The 21,522-nt window shown below is 38.3% G+C and overlaps 4 protein-coding genes across 4 annotated transcripts in view; 3 read left to right on the top strand and 1 right to left on the bottom strand.

Moving 5' to 3' along the window:
* Positions 1–2,263: 2,263 nt before the first annotated feature.
* LOC103474681 (caspase-1-like) lies at positions 2,264–5,984 on the top strand. Its single transcript, XM_008425808.2, has 8 exons — positions 2,264–2,632; positions 3,419–3,703; positions 3,908–3,996; positions 4,330–4,506; positions 4,599–4,833; positions 4,924–5,061; positions 5,149–5,258; positions 5,490–5,984. The coding sequence occupies exons 1-8, from the start codon at positions 2,626–2,628 to the stop codon at positions 5,607–5,609; spliced, it is 1,161 nt and encodes a 386-aa protein (XP_008424030.1). The 5' UTR covers positions 2,264–2,625; the 3' UTR covers positions 5,610–5,984.
* Positions 5,985–6,078: 94 nt separating this feature from the next.
* Positions 6,079–9,130, top strand: LOC103474682 (caspase-1-like). Its single transcript, XM_008425810.2, has 5 exons — positions 6,079–6,626; positions 7,327–7,611; positions 7,851–7,916; positions 8,007–8,285; positions 8,627–9,130. Exons 1-5 carry the CDS (start codon positions 6,596–6,598, stop codon positions 8,662–8,664), a joined length of 699 nt encoding a protein of 232 aa, XP_008424032.1. The 5' UTR covers positions 6,079–6,595; the 3' UTR covers positions 8,665–9,130.
* Positions 9,131–10,471: 1,341 nt separating this feature from the next.
* LOC103474727 (caspase-1-like) lies at positions 10,472–19,745 on the top strand. Its single transcript, XM_017308117.1, has 15 exons — positions 10,472–10,522; positions 10,590–10,868; positions 10,966–11,054; positions 11,433–11,609; positions 11,814–12,048; positions 12,119–12,283; positions 12,359–12,468; positions 12,571–12,667; positions 16,129–16,407; positions 16,502–16,590; positions 16,773–16,949; positions 17,734–17,968; positions 18,046–18,207; positions 18,320–18,429; positions 18,540–19,745. Exons 1-15 carry the CDS (start codon positions 10,516–10,518, stop codon positions 18,642–18,644), a joined length of 2,316 nt encoding a protein of 771 aa, XP_017163606.1. The 5' UTR covers positions 10,472–10,515; the 3' UTR covers positions 18,645–19,745.
* A 294-nt stretch (positions 19,746–20,039) lies between these two features.
* Positions 20,040–21,522, bottom strand: part of stx1a (syntaxin 1A (brain)) — a 59,695-nt gene continuing 58,212 nt past the window's right edge. Inside the window, exon 10 of the mRNA XM_008425804.2 lies at positions 20,040–21,522. Coding sequence (XP_008424026.1) covers positions 21,445–21,522 — 78 coding nt within the window. The 3' untranslated portion in view covers positions 20,040–21,444.

Here is a 21,522-nt window from a genome sequence, read left to right as displayed (position 1 = left end):
AATAAATCAGGTTAAATTAAGTTGGGGTCACAACAGTTGATTAATAATTTCAGGAAATTGTTTTTAGGGAAAAATGAAAATACCAGACTGGTATTGAGTAACATGTCTTCAATTTAAGGAAATGTATTTTTAAAATGTATTTACTTGATTGTATTGCTCTATATTCTGTAGGTGCACACCGTGTTCCAGCTGCCCTATTTCCGAGACAAACGTCCACTGAGTTTCTGGTTTCAGTTCATTTAGGTTTGAGTTGTCTGTGAAGTGACCTTGTTTTGCACTTAAATAAACTGCATTTCAAAGTCACAAACGCGGTCATATATTCCTAAAACTCCCCTCACTAGATCTTGTATGAAAATTAAAAGTTTGTTCTTTCTTTCTGTATGGCCTTTGAAAACAATTGTTTTCATGTCATTTCAGTGCAAAATGCATCTGGAATCTCCTCCCCAACCCCCCACAAAGAAGAGACTTGCAATGTAACCTAAGTTAAGTTATAATTTTGCCCCTGAACATGTTGACAGGTTTGACAATTGAAAAACAAAAAAGAACAAACAAAAAAAGAAACAAGTCATATCATTTTATAGTGGCATGCTTTTACAAAACAGTTCATTTTCTTCATCACGTCAGTCTACTCTGCAACTCAGCAGAAAAAAAAGTCAGTTCACATACATGCAAAACCATCAAGGCAGAGGAAAATTATTGTGATAACACTGGTTTAAAACAATGCATGATTATTGTTTTTTTTTTCAGTCTGCACAGCATCAGCTGCTGCTGCTTAGTGCACATCATTTTTCCTCCAAAGTCACAGCAGCTGGAAAAAAAGAAGAAGATATTGTTACTGAGCTTTTTGTTTTGACCTGCATGGTTTTTGTGTGTGTGTGTGTGAAGATAATTCACTTTAGATTCACTGGGTATTGTACCTGGCTTATAAATTGAGGTCAGAGAAGAGTGTAGGATCTCTATTTTGAAAGTGAATCATCATCTTCTGGCTGGCTTTATCTCCTTTCCTACACACTGAATCAATGAGAGCGCGTGCCTTGTCTGCACGGCTCTTGTTCTCCTCCAGGATTGAGTCTTTCTCCCCATCATTGAAGACTTGATCCCCCAGCAGGTCGTCCAGGAGCTGACTTATTAGTTCTTTGGAGGACTTGTCCACAAAGCTGGTCCTAATCCCCTTAAGTTTATCTGCTAAAAGAAAGAAGAAGACGCATTTACATTTACTGAGATCAGTCATTGAAATGCATACGAGAGACCAGAAATGGCTGTAACTTTTATTTTTTGTCTTGTAGCACAGAAAGCCACACCACTGACAACACTACAACTGTTATAACAAACCTTTTAGTCTTTATAATAGAGCATCAGACTAACTTTCAATATTTCTGTTATTATTTGCAGAATAGATTTGATCTGGAAGATTTTGTGGTTGGTTTTGTGTGGGGCAGAAGTACGGGGCTGTATTCAGGGCCACATTCATGCAAGACCCCCCTCTGCTATCTGTTTACAATGTGATCTTCATGAAATAAATAAATAAATAAATAAATAAATAAATAAATAAATAAATAAATAAACTTTTTAGGAAACATTCAAATCTATAGGCACATTCTCCTTTAACCCTCCTTTAACCATACCTTTCATAAAAGGTATGGTTGATGAGCAGAACAAGTTAAAAGGATGCTGGCTGAACTTGACATAAATTGTGGATTTGACAATAATCAAAAGTGAAACTAAACACGCCGTGGTGAGAAAAAGGAAGGACTGTCCTTTAAAAAAAAAAAACATAGGCTATAGCTGGTGCTCACAATAGTCATTACTCAGTGTTATCAAGTTATCACTCAAGTCCAACTTAAATTATCTGCCGCTAATTTAAGTTGGACTTTGATGTCGATTTTTGCTTCTTGCGTAGCCCCAGTTATAATATATGGGCAAAGACGAACTTTACAAGAACCACCATGAGACAGGTCAGAAATCCGACGACTCATCAAGTATACGCTAACACGAAATTTTGAGGATCGTCATAGAAATTGGAGTGAAGCTTTTGCAGTTGTTTGAATTTAAACCACAAAATCTGTCTTCTTACCTGCCATAGCTGCAAAGTCTTTGTCCGTGGAAGACTTTGTCCGCGTAAACTCCACCCCATGCTGTATGAGACCCAACCTCAGACAACCAGAAGTTCAAGGCTGCAGAGCTGCTGTATGAAATGAACAACATATGCCTGCTGTTTATCAGCAAAACTAATAACACGAAAACTGTACATAAGAAATATAATGTATATTTATTGTTTCAACAGCAGAACATTAAAAAAACTTGAGCTTATTTGATATTCTCTTCACTCACATTAAAAGCATTGTTTTCTTTTATTGTTGGTCGGATGAAACGGACATAAAGTCAAATGAAGGTTTTCTAAAAAAACAATATTGTTCTGTAAGGAATATTTAAAAACTGATAAGCATTAAGTTTTGTTTTTTTTTCAGCGGTAGCGCTGTCATTACAGCTGCATTACTGACGTTCAGCCTTAAATCCAACAGGAAGTTATCCAGCGCGCATTACCCACAGTCAAGCAGGAAGTTTTCAACTTTAAGTTTTTCGTGTACATATCGGGGGAAATTTCAGTGATACAAAAACAGAACAATGGCAGGTGAGAGGAACAACTTTAAGCTTTGCAGATATGAGTGGTTTTAGATTCGTTTTGGCCACATTGCGCATCGAATAAACCCAGAACTGGCAGCCTGCTTATAACTACCTGAATTGTGACAGAAGTTAGTTATTGTCTCAGATCTGTACAGTTTATGATTTTAGACAATTAGCGCGAAATCGTTGAGTTATACCGTTTTGTTATGGTTTTGCTCGTGACACGCGTTATAGTTTCACTTTGACAATTAATCTTTTTTTTTGTTGTTGTTGTATCCCGCTTTGATTATACTTTTTAGGTACAGAAATAAACAAACTGCATGTATTTAAAGGATTTAAAATTATTTACCGCTTAAGATGCACCAGGGTGTTTACAATACCGCTAACAAAATCAGTCATTGTGAAGCTAAACAATTATGGGAGTGCAGCCACGTTCAGTGCTTAATAATAAATGTTTAGAGTACTGGGCATTCTACAAGGTATTCAGAACTATTTCACATGTGTTACATTACAAACACAAACTCTAATGTATTCTATTCTTATTTGTATGTACTAACAGAACTGTGAAACACAAATAACACTCCTTTACACTTTCAGAGTATAAAACTTCATATTAATCTGCTTCCACGTGACAAATATGTAATACGCTCTATAGTTTTCGTCCCTCATTAAAATATTGATGCTTGTAGTAGCGTTTGAACTGCATCCCTTGTCTATTTATTTATTTTTGTTAACTTTACTGAATTTATTGTAACAGTTTGCGTTATTTGTGTCCGTATCCTTGGAATTCCAGATAAAGAACTTGAGAGAGTCAGACCTCGCTTTGTGGCCAAGGTGTCCAAAGAAGTGATGAATCAACTCCTGGATGGCCTTTTGCATGATGGTGTGTTGAATGATGGGGAGAAGGATGCAGTAGTTGAAGAGAACGACAGCAGAGCGGATAAAGCACGCTGTCTCATCGACAAGGTGAAGAGGAAAGGACATGAAGCCAGCAGCAAGATGATTGCTCACCTGAAAAGTGTGGATAATACACTGTACTGTGAGTTGGGTCTGTCCAGCGTCCAGCCTGCTCAGCCAGGTAAAAGGCTTACACACATTTAAAAAAAAAAGAAAAAAGATGTGTGTAGGCTGCTGCAATAAGAGATAGTTAAGATTAGAAAGAGATTTTTCCCCTCTTTACCAGAGGTGCCAATCAGTGTTGATAATATAAAAAGCAGTCATAAATGTGCTCTAATAAATTAAATGCTTCTTTCAAAGCAACACATTTCTATTTATCATGTAGCTGCAGCAGGCCCGGTGGCTCAGAGTGGATCAGCTTCTTCAGTCTCCAGCGTGGAAAAGTTCTGGAAGTCCAAACAGGATGATCCAGGGGTCAGTAATACGTTATCATGAATTAAATGTTAATTTTGATGAAAAAACAATGTAAATACAGAAACCCTGAGTTGTGTGAAAAGTTTTTACTATGTATTACCAAATTTAAATATATCTTTACATGTAGTGAAATGGGTATTTATTTTACCTTGGGATTGATTTTGTTATTTGTATTTTTCTGTTGATTGAGTGAAACTAATTTTGCATAATGTAAACATAACATGATAATTAACGACCACACTTTAACTTTACATATTAGGTTCCAGTTCAGCCGTTTTTTTTTTAATCAACATTAAATTTTTTTTGTTTCTTTACGTCTCATTCGTCTCTCAGGTCTATCCTGTGACCCAAACCTCCTTCAGGAACCGCGTAGCTCTGCTGATCACTAATATCAAGTTTTCTGAGGAAAAAATGAACAGAAGAGGAGCAGAGAAAGACGAGAAGAACATGGAGAAACTGCTTTCTAATCTGGGATATGAGGTGGTGAAACACACAAACCTCACTGGAAAGGTACTTTATTCTAGATGGGAGATAAAATGAAACAGATTCTTGTCTGATTAATTAATTAATAACTGGTGACATGATTTTCTGTCTTCCTTCAGGCGATCAATGAGGTTTTAATTGAATTCACTAAACATCCCAAACTAAAACACACTGACAGCGTGTTTGTGGTTATCATGTCTCATGGGCAGCTGGGGAAAATCCTTGGGGTTGACTGGAAAGAGGACAAACCAGATGAATTTCCAATCAACAACATTTTCAAACACTTGGGCTCCAAGAGCTGTCCAGCGCTAATAGATAAACCAAAGGTCATCATCATACAGGCCTGCAGAGGAGGTGATTTAGATCTGCTGCTGCAGATACCAAAGCTCACTGTGAGTTAATTTAAGGGTCTCATTTCACCTGACTACCTTTTTTATGCTTCAGAACAAATAGGAAGCGTTCTGGTCAGTGACAGTCCAAACACAGCGGATCATGTTCCACAACCTGAGGATCTGGAAGCAGACAAGCTTCAATTTGTTCACGTAGAGAAAAACTTTATTTCTCTGCTTTCCTGCACGCCTGGTGGGTTTTAAAGTGAAACTTTAGATGAACTAATTGTAGGTTGTAACTTCAGTACAACCTTTTTAATCCCTGCTCATCTTCCTTCAGACACTGTGTCGTTCAGACAACCAGATCGTGGGTCTCTCCTCATCCAGTACATCGTGGAGGTTTTTACCCCAGAGTCGTATCAGGAACACATTTTGGATCTTTTCATGAAGGTATTTAAAAACTATGAGTTCTAAAAGGAGTTATTAGTGCACTGCATTTTTGAAGATGAGGTTTCAAATGCAAAATATGCAAAAGATGGATGGAACTGGAAAATACTCAAATAATTTATTTCAAAGACTTTCCAAAAGGAAGCATAAACACTAAAAATAATCAGTAATAATGATGATGATAATTTAATCATGAAACCTTTGCTAACTGATTACACCATTCCAACTCCACAGGTCATGCGGCGTGTTGAACAATTTAGGAGCCACAATAATCTACAGATGCCAACAATTGACAGATGCACGCTGACAAAGAGCTTCTACCTCTTTCAAGGCCTCCTGCACAACGATCACTAATGTCACACGTCTTAGTGTGATTTGAAGCAGCACTAGTACTTTTTGTACTTCTTGTTTTGTACTAAAACTAATTTTTTGTACTTTTTATTTGAGCTAGTTGCTCATACCGGCTAGTTTGAGCAACTAGCCAACCAATTAACAAACAACATGAACTTGTTCTCCTGTCTAGAGCAGAATGACCAAAGGATTTATGATTCTGTGTAATAAATAATCAGTGGATGGTGAGTTATGACAGGGATGCTTTTTTCTGCTGGTGCTAAGAAAGTAGCTAAGCATTTTTCTGAGGGTGCTATGAAGGATAATTTCTTCTTCTAGTTCTCAACACACATAGAAGCAAGCACATCTACAGCAGTCACCAATAAAGATGAAACTGAATATGTTTGTTGTTTTAAATATCTGAAATGCTGCCAAACTGGTGATGTAATCATTCCTGTTTTATCCACAATTTCCCCTTAAGCTGTTGATTTCATCCTTGGAAATTTGGGTGGTAGAAAATGATCAATTTTCACATTATGTGCTCCTTTCAGTTGTTTACAAGAAGTGAAAATAGGCATACAAGTTCATTTTATGTTGTGAGATGAGATTTTTTTAATCCAACATATAATTGTTTGTTGTTTTATTTATTTTTTTTAAATTAGTTGTTTTCAAGGAGAAGTATCATAACAATAAAGAATATTATCTTCAATGAAAAGAAAAATAACCTGACATTTTCTATGACCTCCAGGTGGGGCTACAGCACCAGTGAAAATGTGGAGCTTTCTGTATTTCAAATAAAGAGAATCTTTATTAAGCATAAAAATCCCACCACTTTTTGGTAGATGTCAATATATTATGTATTTACTAAAGACATCTTTGACCCACATATATAAATACAAATAAATAATATTTCATTTGTCTTTCGCGGTGGGTTTGTTAAGGGTTAACCGACAGTCCCGCCATTTCACTGCAAACGTCACAAACCATTTCGCATCTGGAACAGCTACGCAATGGAGCGAGCTACGGCGGAGGACGGAGCTGGTACGGAGATGGAAACGCTAAATATCACTGAGAGATGCGGTCTCGTTGATACATTGTATCCAGATAAGAGCTACAGAGGAAGTAGAAAGAACTTGCAGGAGTCTTTTGAGACTTTGTGACTGTTTTTGAGTTGGAAAGTGAAAGAAAGCACAGCAGCCGAAGAGGCGGATCCAGTTGAGATCATTTTTAAAATGAACTTGTTGAAAACAAGTCCCGTGCAGGAATCATTAAAGCTTGATTAGATGTTACATTTGGAGCAAAATATGTTAATTTTTAATAGTAGTTACCAGAAAAAACAACGTAGTGCATACATCTACCATTTAGTCTATAACATAAAAGAATGTGTATTTTTTCCGGAGGACAGAGTTTCTCATAAGACCCCTGAAAATAACCAAAGTTGTACTGACATCAATAAAAGTGCAAAAAAGCAGATGGATGTCAGGATATCTGAAATTAAAATCAATAGAATCATAAGTTGAAGGGAGAACATCCGCATGGCTGCAGTATACTTACACAGGAGGAAAGAAGTAGGAGGAGCGTAGTGTAACAGTGAAATGTATCGAAAAAAAACATTTTATGATCTTTAAACTGTAAAAATATGTCTTCCCTACTTAACAATGTTTTGCACCAGATGTTTTTCTACCTGTATTTAACCAATCAAAACAGCTTATGAACCATTATTATTTCTTTCCAATTCCAGATAAGAAACTTAAAAGAGTGAGAGACGAATTTGTCCAACGAGTGTCTGATGCAGTGATTAATCAACTCTTAGATTTATGTTTAAAACATGGTGTGTTGGGTGATGAAGAGAAAGATTCAATCCTGGAGGGGAACCGCACGCGAGCTAATAAGGCACGCGCTCTCATTGACGCGGTGACTAGAAAAGGACCCGAGACCTGCGAGAAGGTGATTGGTTACCTGGAAAGTAAAGACCGAATGCTTTTCAAACAGCTGGGTTTGTCCAGCGCTCAGGCTTCCCAGTCAGGTAAGTGTTATTATATACGTCGATGGGCAGCCCTGAATATTGAAAATATCTTAGAAAAACCTGCTCTTCTATTACAGGATCATAATCTCAACTGATTTTTTTTTTTAAAAGTCCAGACTTTAGCTTGAGTACTTAAAAAAAGAAAAAGTGTAGAAAAACTATTTTGTCTTTTAGCCAACTCACCGTTACCACATCTGTTTGCACCTCTATTATTACCTGCTTTTTCATCTGTCAAGCAGCTGGCAGAAGGAAAGAAGAAGAAGAAGAAACGGCTTGTAAACGAGCTCGACAACAGGACAAGCCAGGTACATTTGCTTGACCACTGAAAACTTATTGGACAACTTCAACCATACTTTTCTCCACATTTCTTTTTTTTTTTTTGTCTCTTTCTCCAGATGGAGTGACTCGGAGCCAGGACTTGTCAGAGCTGCAGCTTCTGCAGGTCGCCGAGCAGCTTGGGAAGGAGTGGAAGCAGGTCGCCATCTACTTAGGCTTGGAATCCAACGACGTGGATGACCTGGAGGAAGCAGAGATAAGTGTAACCATGCGGAAGCAGAAAATGCTGTTGAAGTGGAAGAACAAAAGGAAGCGAGGAGAAGCTACAGCCAAACACCTGCTGGAGAGTCTGAAGGAGATGGAGAACCTGTCTCACAAAGTTTATGAGATACTGGAAGGTTAAGTATGGCTATTAGAGTAATAACAATCTATTCATAATTTATTTGTATTTTTGATATCATTTATTTTCTTAAATGTTCAGAGCACATAGTTATGTCATGATATTATGATCCCTGATAGCTCAGAGCCACACTTCTCATTGTTTTTGCTAAGTTCCCGCATCACTGTCTCCGCTCAGATCTTGTAAATGCATACAGCTTACCTAAACATTTCACAGGTTCTATACAATGTCCATGATGTAACATTATTTGAATTCCATTTTGTAAGATCATACAGTATAAAAAAAGTTGAAGGAAGCCAAGTCAGTTATATTCACATGTATTTTTGTGACTGTTTTCAGGAATGATGAGCAATAAGAGGGATGAAGCTGATAAATAAATCAGCCATGAATTCAACATGTGCTACGGAGGAAAGTCAACCTGTGGATTTCAGCTCTTCGATTTTTGTTTTCTGCAGAAGAAACACCTGGACATTTAAAAAAAAAAATGTTTTATTGGCTCTAGCTGCCTTTATTTATGAGTTGTTATTCAGAGAAAGCAATGAGAGAAGAGGGAAGACATGCAGCAACAGCCACCAGGCTGGGAATCGAACCTGTGCCGTCCATGTCGAGGATTACAGGCTCTATATCTGGGTTGTGCTTTGCCCCTGCATCCCCACAGAACCCAGATATCTTTATTTAAATTTGTTCAAGTATAAAAATTAGTTTCCTGTAACAAGCACAGACTAATAAAGTCTTAAGAAAAAGAAGTTTGATAACCGATTACAGCGTGAAGGCTGATTTAATTACTGAATTAAGAATTAATTTTCTCTCCTGTTTATGTAATTTGATTTTAATAAAAAAAATTTTTCCTAAGTGTTGGATTGTTTTTAATCTTTTTGCATTTTTCATCTCTTATATTGGCCTTGACTGTACTATAGTAAGCAATAGAGACGCCTAATGAAGAAGAAGGACAAATAATCTTAGAAACTGATTTACTGATGAAAGTAAAATTGAATTCTAGTATAAATGGTTATTGGGAAAAAGGCGGAAGCCTTCAAGCCTGAGAACAGCATCCAAACTGAAGGAGTGGCATGAAACCATGAAGAAAAATCTAAGCAACATCTCAAGACAAAAGCCACTCTAATAATATTAACAAAATGGTTATAAAGTCAAAGTCCAGAGTGGCACCATTCTCAGTCTCAGCAAATTAATTGGCAGAACTGAAGAGGTGTCCAAACCTGATCCGGTTCTGGCTCTGTCAGGAAGAATGGGTCAAAATTAAAGCAAACTACTGTGAGAAGTTTGAGATCCAAAATTTGAAAGGAAAAATTTTCAAAATACTAAAAAACTGTACATAAACCGAATAATAATAAAAAAAAACACTCAGTATTTCAGCATTTAGCAACTAAAAATAAATTTGGTAACAATGACTGACCTGAAGAGGAAAATCGTTAATGCAGTGTGTACATTTCTTGTTTCAATTGTTTAATGTATGCAATTTACACTGTGCATGTTGCACTTTTCATCATGTATGGATTAGCAAAAACAAACAAACAAACAAACAAACAAACAAACAAAAAACGCAATATATTGAAATCCATGCACCTTTTTCTTATTTTAACATTTATCAGTGTTACGGGTTGAAAGATTTTTCCAGACTGGACAAAAACAAATTGCTCAAAGGCTTCCCTAACACACAAAGATTATTTCGACATTCATTCCGTGTCACTTTTGTCTTTGTTTTGCACATATACTCTTCTCATTATTATCTTTTGTGGGATCCTGTCTGACAACCTGACATCTAAGAGTTAAAGGCCAAACGCTCTTGGGAATTCCAAGTAAGAGAAACAAAAAAGAAAACACTTCTATTTTCATTATCAGTGGCAACAAGCAACTGATGTACAGCCTGATTTTCTTAGGAAAAGCATCACTTTTAGCAGATATGCACACAATTACTGGTGATGTGAATCCTAACATGCATTAAAGTACGACTGCAAGGTTCGACAAAACGGTTACAAAGAGTTTATGACCCCTAAAACACTCGTGAATAAATTGTCAGCATAATTGGCATGATTTCAGGTGTGAGTGAATGACAGCCTCAGAGACAAACCTGGCAAGGATATACTAGTTTAACGAGCTTCCAACCAGTTACCTGGAACTCAACAGGCCTTTGAACGCACGACCACTTCCTTTGTACAGCTCACACTAATCCTTAGCTGGTAGAAGACAGGACGTTCACCTCCAGTGTGATGGCTGGTAAGACTCGATTAACCACAAACTGAAGAACCTGTCTGTATTTTCCAGATCTTGCTTTTCTCTGCAGACAAGGAGCTCGCCAGAGTGAGAGGGAGATTTGTGGAAAAAGTCTCCAAAGCTTTAATCAAGCAGCTGCTGGACGACTTGTTGGAAGACCGCTTGTTGAACGATGGGGAGACCGACTCTGTGCTGGAGGACAACACGGGGAAGGCGGACATGGCCCGCTGCCTCATCGACATGGTGAGGAGGAAAGGGGACAAAGCCAGCAGGAAGATGATGGAACACCTGGAGAACAGAGACCCTACACTTTACTCCGAACTCGGCCTCACCTGCAAGCCAGCTCCAGGTGAGAGCAAAGTGAAATCATTTATTACAAAGTCTGTGAAAAAAAGAAACCCACACAATTTTCCAGATGTGGTAACTAGAGATGATTTCTTTCTCAGTTCCAGCTCCTCAGAACCAGCAGGCCTGGTCAAACTCCCTCGTCACCACGACCGACTCCTTCTGGAACGAGAAACGGAAATCTAAAGATGTAACCGGAACTCGACTCTTGCGTTGCCTCCTCTGACTTATTCAACACGAGTTATAGCGCTTTTACTTCACAGGGGGGCGTTTTGAATGAGCAGTTGCTCATTTTTCAGCTTACAGTTCACTGTTGTGAGAATAAAGTTCAACAATAAAAAGTAAAAACAGGCAAGAATAACAATTAGACACATATACGACACAATTTTACTCAATTTTGTTTGAAAAGACGCGGGTAGAAGATAAAAGACCTTATGATTTCATTTAAGTTCTACCCAAACCAGATAAAAACTTGGGAGTATTTCCACGTTAAATGATGCTTAAACCTCACATTCACAATGTTATTTACTCGTTCTGATGTTTATTTGTGCCTCGTTTGATATTTCAGGTTTATGCCGTGTCAGATGAGTCCCTCAGAAGTCGTGTGGCCCTTTTAATCACTAATAGAAACTTTGCTAATGCGAGTTTAACCAGAAAGGGAGCCGAGAAAGACGAGGAGAACATGGAGAAACTGCTGAGATCCCTGGGATACGAGGTGGTGAAGCACAACGACCTCACCGCACAGGTATTAAACTTGTTTAGGTCGCAAAAAATAAATATTTAACATGACAGGAAATTTTGTTTTGAATAATGAGAATGTATATTTGTATTTGTGCATATAGCTAACTGACAGAAGACGTTTCACCAGGAAATCTGTTTCAACGTTGACATCTTGCACATTCTCCCCATTGTGCGGTGACTGAATTTTCTCCATCTTACTCTCACACAGAGGATGAATGAGGTCCTGCGCACTTTCACAGAGCATCCGAAGCTGAGGGACACCGACAGCGTGTTTGTGGTGATCATGTCTCACGGGAAACGCGAATTTGTCCTTGGGGTCAACCACAGCGAGGAAAAACCAGACGAATTCCCCGTCGACAACATCTACAAATGCCTGGGTCCGCAGGAATGCCCTGCCTTGATGAACAAGCCCAAGATCATCATCATCCAGGCCTGCAGAGGAGGTGAGCACTACCTGCCCTGGATTACAGCCTGGACCTAATCCCGGTTTAATCTTGTCCCTGTTGGTCATAGAGAGGGGTGGATCCGTGATGGTCAGTGACAGCGCCTCGGCTAAGGTGGTTTCTGACGACGTGTCGCAGCAACTTCCTGCTAATGCAAGCGGCAACATTGTTGACGATGCTGTCCGACACGTCCACAAAGAAAAGGACTTCATCTCCCTCCTGTCCAGCACTCCGGGTAGGTTTGTCTGTTAACTCCACAATGTTCCAGATGTTTTCTCAACTTTTGCAAGAAAACTGTGGTTCCTTACAGACACCGTCTCGTACAGAAGAGAGGATTTGGGCTCCTTCCTGATACAGTACATCGCTGAGGTCTTCAACACCTGCTCCCACGAGGACGACATCGACGAGCTTTTCAGGAAGGTACAAGCCTTAGTGATCAGGAAAGAGAGTATTTAGAGACAGGAAAAGACTAAACATGTTCAGAAACGAGTCACTGTCTTTATTTTCCACTGAACTCTGCAGGTCATGCAGCGATTTGAGGAGTTTCCCGATGACACCAAAAGACAAATGCCAACAAAAGACAGATGTACTCTAACGAAGCGCTTCTACATTTTTCCAGGCCACTGACACGGCAGCATTTGGTAAATCCGTGAAGCTAACATCAACATTTACTGTTTGACAAATTGAATCGTGCCATTAAAACACTCTTTATGTGTATCTTCATATAAAATTCTACATATATGCATAACAAGATGTCGGGATTTTAATCTTGTTTATTCTTTTAATTATTTTTTAGACTGTGAGTGATTGGGCTAATTTACTACGCAGTGTATATTTACTTTAATTGGATTCAGTTTCACTCACTTTAGACTATTTTTTTAATACTGTGGTTAAAATAAAGACTAAACGTTTGAATAAAGACATGGTCTCTGTATTCCGGTGTTATTCATATTTCTGCAACATATAACATCCTGATGTACAAGTACAGTAACATACGGAGTTAAACTGCATTAAGTAGTTGAATTGTGCAAAAGTCTGTCTTACAAGTTCAGGCAGATCCATTTAAAGAAGAGTTTTGTTCATGTTTTGGTAAATGAATTTGAAACCAGCATAAGGAAATAAAACAGGTTGCTTTAGTAAAGTACATTTAAAATAAACAGATGATCTAAATGGATTGGACATTCAGTCGAATGGATATAATTCAACACATGTAAACATGTATCCATGCAGACACATGCAGAGATAGGGATGCTGACAAACTGGTTGCATCAGCAGATTAGAAATGATCCAGTCATTAAGAAAAAATGTGAAAAAGAAACAAGCTGCCAATGTTTTGAGTGAACAAGCAGAACATCAAAAACAACGCCGCTTCCTTTTTCTTATTGCTCCTTGACTCAAAGGAGCTGGACAGATAAAAAAACAAACCCATAAAAGAGTACAAAAGATCCCATATGCAATATTCAAAATAGTGACGGAAATACAAAATAGATATCACAAACACAACATCTCTGGAATCGCCTGAATATTGACCGTACTGCCTCACGTCTTTGCAAAAAGTTCAGCTTGATCTTTAATCAATCTGTTTCAAAAGGTCAGTAAACACACAGCTGTTCCGGTTTTTGCCAAATCTGTGTGACTTTCGGTGAAACTTCAACTCTTTGAGCAAGTTTTCCTCCAACTCATGTAAGTGAGTTTCCCAGCAGACCAAGCCTAAAATAATACCATTTACTTCTTGATATTGAAGACAGGAGCAAAATGTAAAAAAAAAATCCCCGCATTCTGTCTTTTGAATCCACAAAAAAACATAATTAGAGGATTCTTTACAAGGCAAACACGTCTAATTCATATAGTTTATAACCTAGTTTAATTACATTTCGTCAGACTTAGTAGATCATGCTTATCGGTGACATCTAAAGAAAGGAGCAGATTCAATGTTACCTCGTAACAGGAAGAACCAACACAATGAGAGGCGCTCTGCCAAGAACGGCTCCCAGTTGCATGAAATAAAAACATAAATCTTTAGCGGCGTGATTACAGACTCACTGTAATCTTAGCTACCCAGATGTCTTGATGTTGGTATGCCTCAGCCTGCATTCTGCACAAAAGCATGGAAACATTTCTTTAAAACTAACCCCCAAAAAATAACTCTTACGATTTCTGAAATGCTTTTCAGATTGCAAAGTATTGGTAAACATTTCTACATTTTGAGAAATTCCCAATCATCAGTGCTCGTACTAAATGCTGTTTTTGTAACCGCTGTATTACTGATAATTACTAAACTCAGTTGTACAATTACATATTAAAATCACTCGTGCAAGAAGTGAAGGTCAGAAAAAAGACATTCTGGATCAATTTTGAAAGCTCCAAAAATGATCTGGAAGCTTTAGTAAAACTTTAAAATACGTAATTTATTCACTATAATTTTGCAAATATAAGAGCACAAGACAAAACAAACACTAAGAACGCCACAAAAAAGTGTCTCCTTCTCTTTTCTATATTAAATGTGTGTACTGCAGCATGCACGCATTCCCACACAGCACATCTGTCATTTACCAGAGGAAAAACGTGAGACATGGGAAGCGAGTGCTGGGATCCTGCTGGCCGCAGGGGGAAAATGAAAATCTATAAGTGGCACATGCTGAGACAGGCTAAATATTCAACGAGCAGAACTGAAAACGTTGATACAGGAGCAATGAAACTGGAAAACAAACACTGAACACATTCCAAACCCAGATATTTCTGGTATCTCGTTCTGCAGCCTACAGACTGAACCTGCGACATGCAGACACTCAACGTGTGGAACAGCTTTGTGCAGGGCGGTTATGCGCAAACGTTCACAGAAAACTGAATATAAGGTGGAGAAAACAAATGGGAATACCTCTTAGTTATCTGAGCATGTTTTGGGTCTGACTGGTTGTAATCTTTTTATTCTAAATACATAAAACTCGACAGATCTTTATTCCTGCATTGAGACCTTTCTGTTGTCTCTGATTGGTTGTTGTTGACCGTGCATTTCTACAGACCTCAGTAGGAGCGCTGGGAGGAGGTGGAGTAGCTCCATCTGTCCACACACCAACTGCGTCTTACCGTAAACTTTACGGCATAAAGTCACGACATGGTGGCAGTTTTAATAAATAAAATGAAAGCATAGTTTTGTAAACGTTTCACATTTTGAAACGTTGCAATTCAAAGCACTTTAAGGGAATTTAAAGTATAGTGAGCAATAAAAAAAGAACATATGAAAACCAGAAAAGGGAGGTGTGCATGGTGTCCAATATCACATATACAAACAAAACAAATCTACAAGAATTCTTATGACAAACTTTATGAAAATGAAAATCAATTAACTCTAGACCAAAGTTTTGAAGTGTTTATTTAAAAAAAAAATATTTAAAAAAAACGTATCCCTTTCCTTCCAAATGACAATTATGCACTGCTTTGTGTTGGTCTGGATCATAAAATCCCAATAAAATACTTCAAAGTTTATAGCTGCAATGTGGCAAAGTGTAGCAAAGGGTTGAAATGGTATGAATGTCTTGCAAGTGATGCACATAAAAAGGCTGAGAGAAACGCAAACATGTATGACATTTGATCTGTATGTTCATAGTGAAAAAGGAGGTTTAGCGGATGTGCATGTGATCAGCGGAAAGTGAAAACCTGGAATGAATGTAGCTCTAAAACGATATTTAACCATGTTAAAGATTATTACGGGTTTTTCATTACTTGCTTTTTCTTTTCTTTACTTGCTGAGAATATTATTTAACCAGATTACATACCTGAGCTCATCATAGTTCTCAGGGTTCACATCTTCAGCAGCCAGTCAGAACTTGTTCCTAGTGTAATAATGAGCTTCCAAGAAACCGTGCACAGATCAAACAGCTGTCTCCACCTGCTTTTATAAGCAGACTGAATTCCTCAACACAAACACACACATCCGTGACTTTCAGAGGACCGGGCATTCGTCTCCTCAAGTCTGAGCAATGGCAGGTAAGGCTTCAGGATTTAGGATTTATTCACTGCTCACTTTTTCCCCCTTTGTCAGGATTTTCACAGCTGTTTTTTATTTTTATTTTACTGCAGATAAGGAGCTTTCCAATGTCCGCAGCAAATTTGTGGAGAAGGTGTCAAAGTCGGTGCTCAAGCAGCTCCTGGACGACCTTTTGGACGATCGTTTGTTGAACGATGGCGAGGTGGAATCTGTGCTTGAGGACAACACCACCAAAGCAGACATGGCGCGCTGCCTCATCGACATCGTGAGGAAGAAGGGCAAAAGAGGCAGCCAGATGCTGATCGACCACATTAAAACCAGAGATGAAATGCTGCACTCCGAGCTGTTCCCCGATTCACAAGAACAACCGGGTGAGACTGCAGGGAAAGTCTTATATTGTTACGAAGGATAAAAATAATACTTTGACATCATAGCAACACAAATGTTGTGTTGTTTTTTTCTCAGATGCAGCTCCTCCGACACAGAAAACCTGGTCAAACAGACTCATCCCCGTGTCTGACTCCGAGAGGACGAAAAAAATGAGTGATCCAGACGTAAAGTTTTACCATTAAAATCAAAATATTCTCTTTACCTGACATAAATACTTGTAGTCAGACCGCCTGAAAAGGGGATATTATCAATGACGAGTTGTCGATTGTACAATTAAAAGTAAAATCATTGTTTCTAAAAAAATTTATTCAGTCCTGTATTCTTGCACTATTCTTGTTTTTTCCAGATTTACAAAGTGTCCGAAAAGTCTCTGAAAAGCCGTGTGGCCCTTTTGATCACCAACAGAAACTTTACTGACGAAGACTTAACCAGAAAGGGAGCTGAGAAGGACGAGGAGAACATGTTGAATCTGCTCAGATCCCTGCAGTACGAGGTGGTGAGGCACAACGACCTCACAGCAAAGGTATTTTCAACTCATTTTTAAACATTTCTTTGCATTTAACTGTTGCATTTATAAAAGATTCAAATGCAAAAGCTACAAAACGTAAAGGTTAAGACACTTTGGGCAAAGCAAACCTTTCTTACAAGGTAACATTAGTTTCGGTTTATTCCTTAATTTGGAAAATTTCAAATTGCAAGAAAAATATTAAAACAGGTATTCTTTTTAAAACATAGTTTTCTTCCAATTCAGAACCTGTATTTTTGGAAAATACAATATTTTGCTATAACCTCTATAGCAGCAAAACTGTGAACCCTGCGTTAAGCAGCAGTAATATTTCAGCAACTAAAATGTATGAAAAATGTGATGCATTGTAACCTAAGCCATAAATTGTAACTCTTATTCAATCAAAACATTTTTCTAGGCATGTTTTAAAGACGTTTTATATGAAATGCTAAACTTTTGCTGATGTGCGCGGCTGCACAATCAAAACCCAGGATCTTTAAACCCTACACTGCTTTCAGGTGAAACTCTTACTGCACTTGTCTCAACTCGATGGTTGATTCCGCTGTGGTTTTAGTTTCTGTGAAAGAGCAATAAAAACACGGCGTTCACTATTAGGTACAACTCTCATTTTCACGATTAAAGTGAGAGTCGTACCTCTTCTACATAACAGAAAGTTATGAGGATGACATTTTTTAAAATTTTATTCTACATACCAGAACATAAGGGTCGTTGCACCTAAGATGTCTCATCTCTTTTACGAGTTCACAAAACACTGGCTGATGTCCGTTTTTGTTTCCAACAGGGCATCGAAAAGGCTCTGCGTGAATTCACCACACACCCCAAACTGAAAGAAACAGACAGCGTGTTTGTGGTGATCATGTCTCACGGAAAACGGGGACTGGTACTCGGAGTCGACCACAGGCAAGACAAACCAGACGAATTCCCCGTTGACAAAATCTACAAATATCTCGGCCCACAAAAATGCTCCGCACTGATGGACAAACCCAAGGTCATCATCATCCAGGCCTGCAGAGGAGGTGCTCATCATTCACCCCCGAGTTTGAGACTGCAGTTAGGCTCAGATGCAGGTGTAATTATCGCTCGTTTGCTACAGCTTTGGAAGGAGCCGCCATTGTTAGCGACAGCGCGAAACCCAGCGTGGTGTCTGACGAGGCGTCGTACCGGCCACCCTCTCCCCAAGGCGGCATCGTTGAAGACTCCATTCGATACGTTCACAAGGAAAAGGACTGCATTTCCCTCCTGTCAAGCACGCCTGGTCAGTTTGTATCTTAAATCAACTGGGTGCACAGCTTTTTTTTTTTCAGATTATAATCAGAAATCAGTAACTGCATGTAAGAAAACTATTTTTTTTGTGCTTTTTTTTACAGATACCGTGTCATACAGAAGAGAGGATTTGGGCTCCTTCCTGATTCAGTACATTGTTGAAGTCTTCAACACCTACTCCCACCAGGATGACATTGATGAACTTTTCAGAAAAGTACTTTTTTTGTTGTTGTTTTTCAGATGGCACAACGTTGAAAACTGAAAAAAAAAAGAAAACAGAACAGAGTGGAAAGAGTCATTTTTATCTCTGTTTCTATCCTGCAGGTCATGCAGCGCTTCGAAGACTTTCCTGATGAAACCAAAAGACAAATGCCAACAAAAGACAGATGTACTCTAACCAGGCGCTTCTACCTTTTTCCAGGCCACTGAGACAACATTTGATAAATCCATCTATTGTTACTTACTTTTTTTAATATCTACCTAATAGTTTGTACTTAAACTGGAAATTAGCCCCATTTTTATTTTACAGAGGAAATCATGAGCTTAACTTCACTGTCCTGCAGAGAAATATATATATATATATTTTAAATAACTTTGCATAACAAATAATCAAAAAGAACATTTAAGAAAAACACCCTGAGAAAACGTGGTTTGAAAAGGATAACCTCCAGCCCATTTTGCCAAGATGTAATATAGCTCACATGTATTCTCAATGGGTCAAATGTGAATCTCCAAACAGCTTCACTAAAATATAAATGTAATCCAATTTCTTTGCATTTCACAGATGAGAAATGTTGGCATCAAAAACCTCTGAGTTGATCCCAGTTGGTCTGAACTGGGATTAGACCAACTGATCCTTTTACAATCATTGCAAAATGATTGTAAAGTTTCTTTAGGAGCTCGGAGCCACCGAACTCACTACCATTTGTCTTGTGGGGAAAAAAAGCTGTTCATAAAAGTTTCTGTTTATGTGAAATAACATTTTGTTTTCCAATAAAAACCCGACTCCAGTTCTGCGTGCAAGAAATTGCAAATGAACATAAAAATCTGACAGCCAGCTGTTCAAACAGATCTGGTTCATTTTGAGAATAAGCATACAGTAAGTCCAAGTTGTTGACACAGTGGATTAATTTCAGTGATACGAGGAAGATGCTGCCTCCGTTTAGTCAACCTGGTTTGACCAGATATCTAAGCAGCCAATCAGACGACAGTTTGCAGCATCACAAAAGTCGATGCAGCTGCTTAATAAAAAAAAACATGGAAACAACGAGAATTACATAGAAAGTTGATTGAAGGAGATTCTTTTCTGCATCAAAAACACACAGAGGTTTTAGAAATAAAGCGTTTTTAGCGCTGGCTCAGCAGATAGAAAATATCTGTGTATGTCTGTGTCTCGTTCATTTTTGGTTAAAATTCAGCCACCTTCAGTAAATTAAAACAAGGTTTTTGATGAGGTCCGTTCATCAGATTAAAAGTGCCTTTTGAAAATAACAACCTTTAATCTCACATTAAACATTCCTTTTAATATGACGGCATCTCTATGAATAATTTTGGTCTGATCAATTATTCTAATCATAAATGTCACATTTTCATTCGCTTTAAGTGAAAAATCTTCATAACTAGATAAAAAAAAGACTTGAAAACATCAATTGGTCTAAATAACGTGTTTAACTTAGTGGACTGAGTTACTGAAATGAACCTTTTAACACTATTCTAATGTAATATATTACTTGTATTGAGTAGAGCATGAACATGGAGGGAGGATGTGTCGTTCCCTCCTCGACCAGAAACTTCTTCTGCGAATCAAAACACAACATCTCCAGATCATTTTCCAAACAGACTTTACTTGAAAACAGAAAAAGCAAGTACAAAACAAAGAAAACCAGTTTAACACAATACAACAGAAAGGCAACACATTGAGTAGGCAACATGGCAACATGGCAACACGGTTGCAAGTTTGCGAATGTGTTCATAAAAACGAATGAGGGCCTCTCTGACTATCTGTTCATACTGTCATCGACTAGTCGAGGAGAAAAAGAAGTAGCCCGAGAAAATAAAATACGCTGTTTAAAATTTACGTAAATTAAGCAGAAATACATTTTTATTTAAGTAGGCGAGACTCTGCTTAGCTTAGCTGAACTGACTGGCAGTGTTAGAGAGCTTTGTATCAATAAAAAATACAAAAAATCAAGACACAGGTGGCTACGCAACCAACACTCCAGCTTGACTCGACAGTCCAAGAAGCTACGGAACATTTGTTCTTAAACATACATGCATACAAACAGAGAGCCACACCAGCTAGGTCAGAAATAAACTAAAAAATCAGTTTAACTGCTTCAGCTGTGTATAAAAAAACAGTAAAACAGAATAAGTTTGGCAGTGTGAGGATTCAACAAGCAAAAACATTTACGTCTGTACATGGTTAGTTTTCTTTTTCTGGTCCCCCCTCTCCTTGCATCTGAACACAAAACAACACTTCACCATGCAGGGCTTTGAAGGAAACTAGAATAAAATATGCACATATATATATAAAAAAAACTACAAATCAATAGGTAAAATATTGTCTGTGAAAACACTGCAGGTGAGTGACCCGTCACTTCGCTTGTACAACACAAAACAGAGAGTACAAACAAAGTAGTGTCTTATTTGCGAATTGGGATGCCTAAGAATACGTACCATTGAGTGACGTCCCACTTCCAGAAACGTCATACCCTTTAACAACATCCAGATGAACAATTTGCAGCACCACATGTTTACAAAATAGCAACTCATGCGAGATCACCTCTGGCCCTGTACACTATTTGCAGAATGCATCATACGTGACACACTGTGTCCTAAGCACGTTCCAGATCAGTCGTTTCCAACGCCGACCCTCAGGATGAACCGCCACGCACGTTTTAGATGTTTCTCTGCTTCGGAAAACCTGATTGCGATCAATTGGGCCAATTAACTTCATTTAGCAGAATCAGGTGTGTTATCGAAAGGAAAACATCTATAAGACGAAAGGCAGTTTGACCTGAGGACCGGGGTTGGGAAACGCCGTTCTGGATTGTAGTTTTTCTTACAGGACACTGAATAAACTGGCTTTGCCTGTTTTCATTTGTGTGTGTGTGTGTGTGTGTGTGTGCGTGTGTGTGTATGTGTGTGTGTGTGTGTTTGTGTGTGTGCGCGTGCGTGCGTGTGTAGTTTTGTGACTGTGTGCGTGTTTCAGTGCGACAGCGGCTGAGGTTTAAGACAGAGTTCCTCCAACTATGGAAGCAATGACAATTCCCAAAACCACACAGCATATAATGATCATGATTTTCTT

The sequence above is a fragment of the Poecilia reticulata genome, linkage group LG13 (genome assembly GCF_000633615.1).
Source record: "Poecilia reticulata strain Guanapo linkage group LG13, Guppy_female_1.0+MT, whole genome shotgun sequence".
Classification (NCBI taxonomy): domain Eukaryota; kingdom Metazoa; phylum Chordata; class Actinopteri; order Cyprinodontiformes; family Poeciliidae; genus Poecilia; species Poecilia reticulata.
Note: the sequence above shows the minus strand (reverse complement) of the source record. Positions and strands in the feature narration are given on the sequence as shown.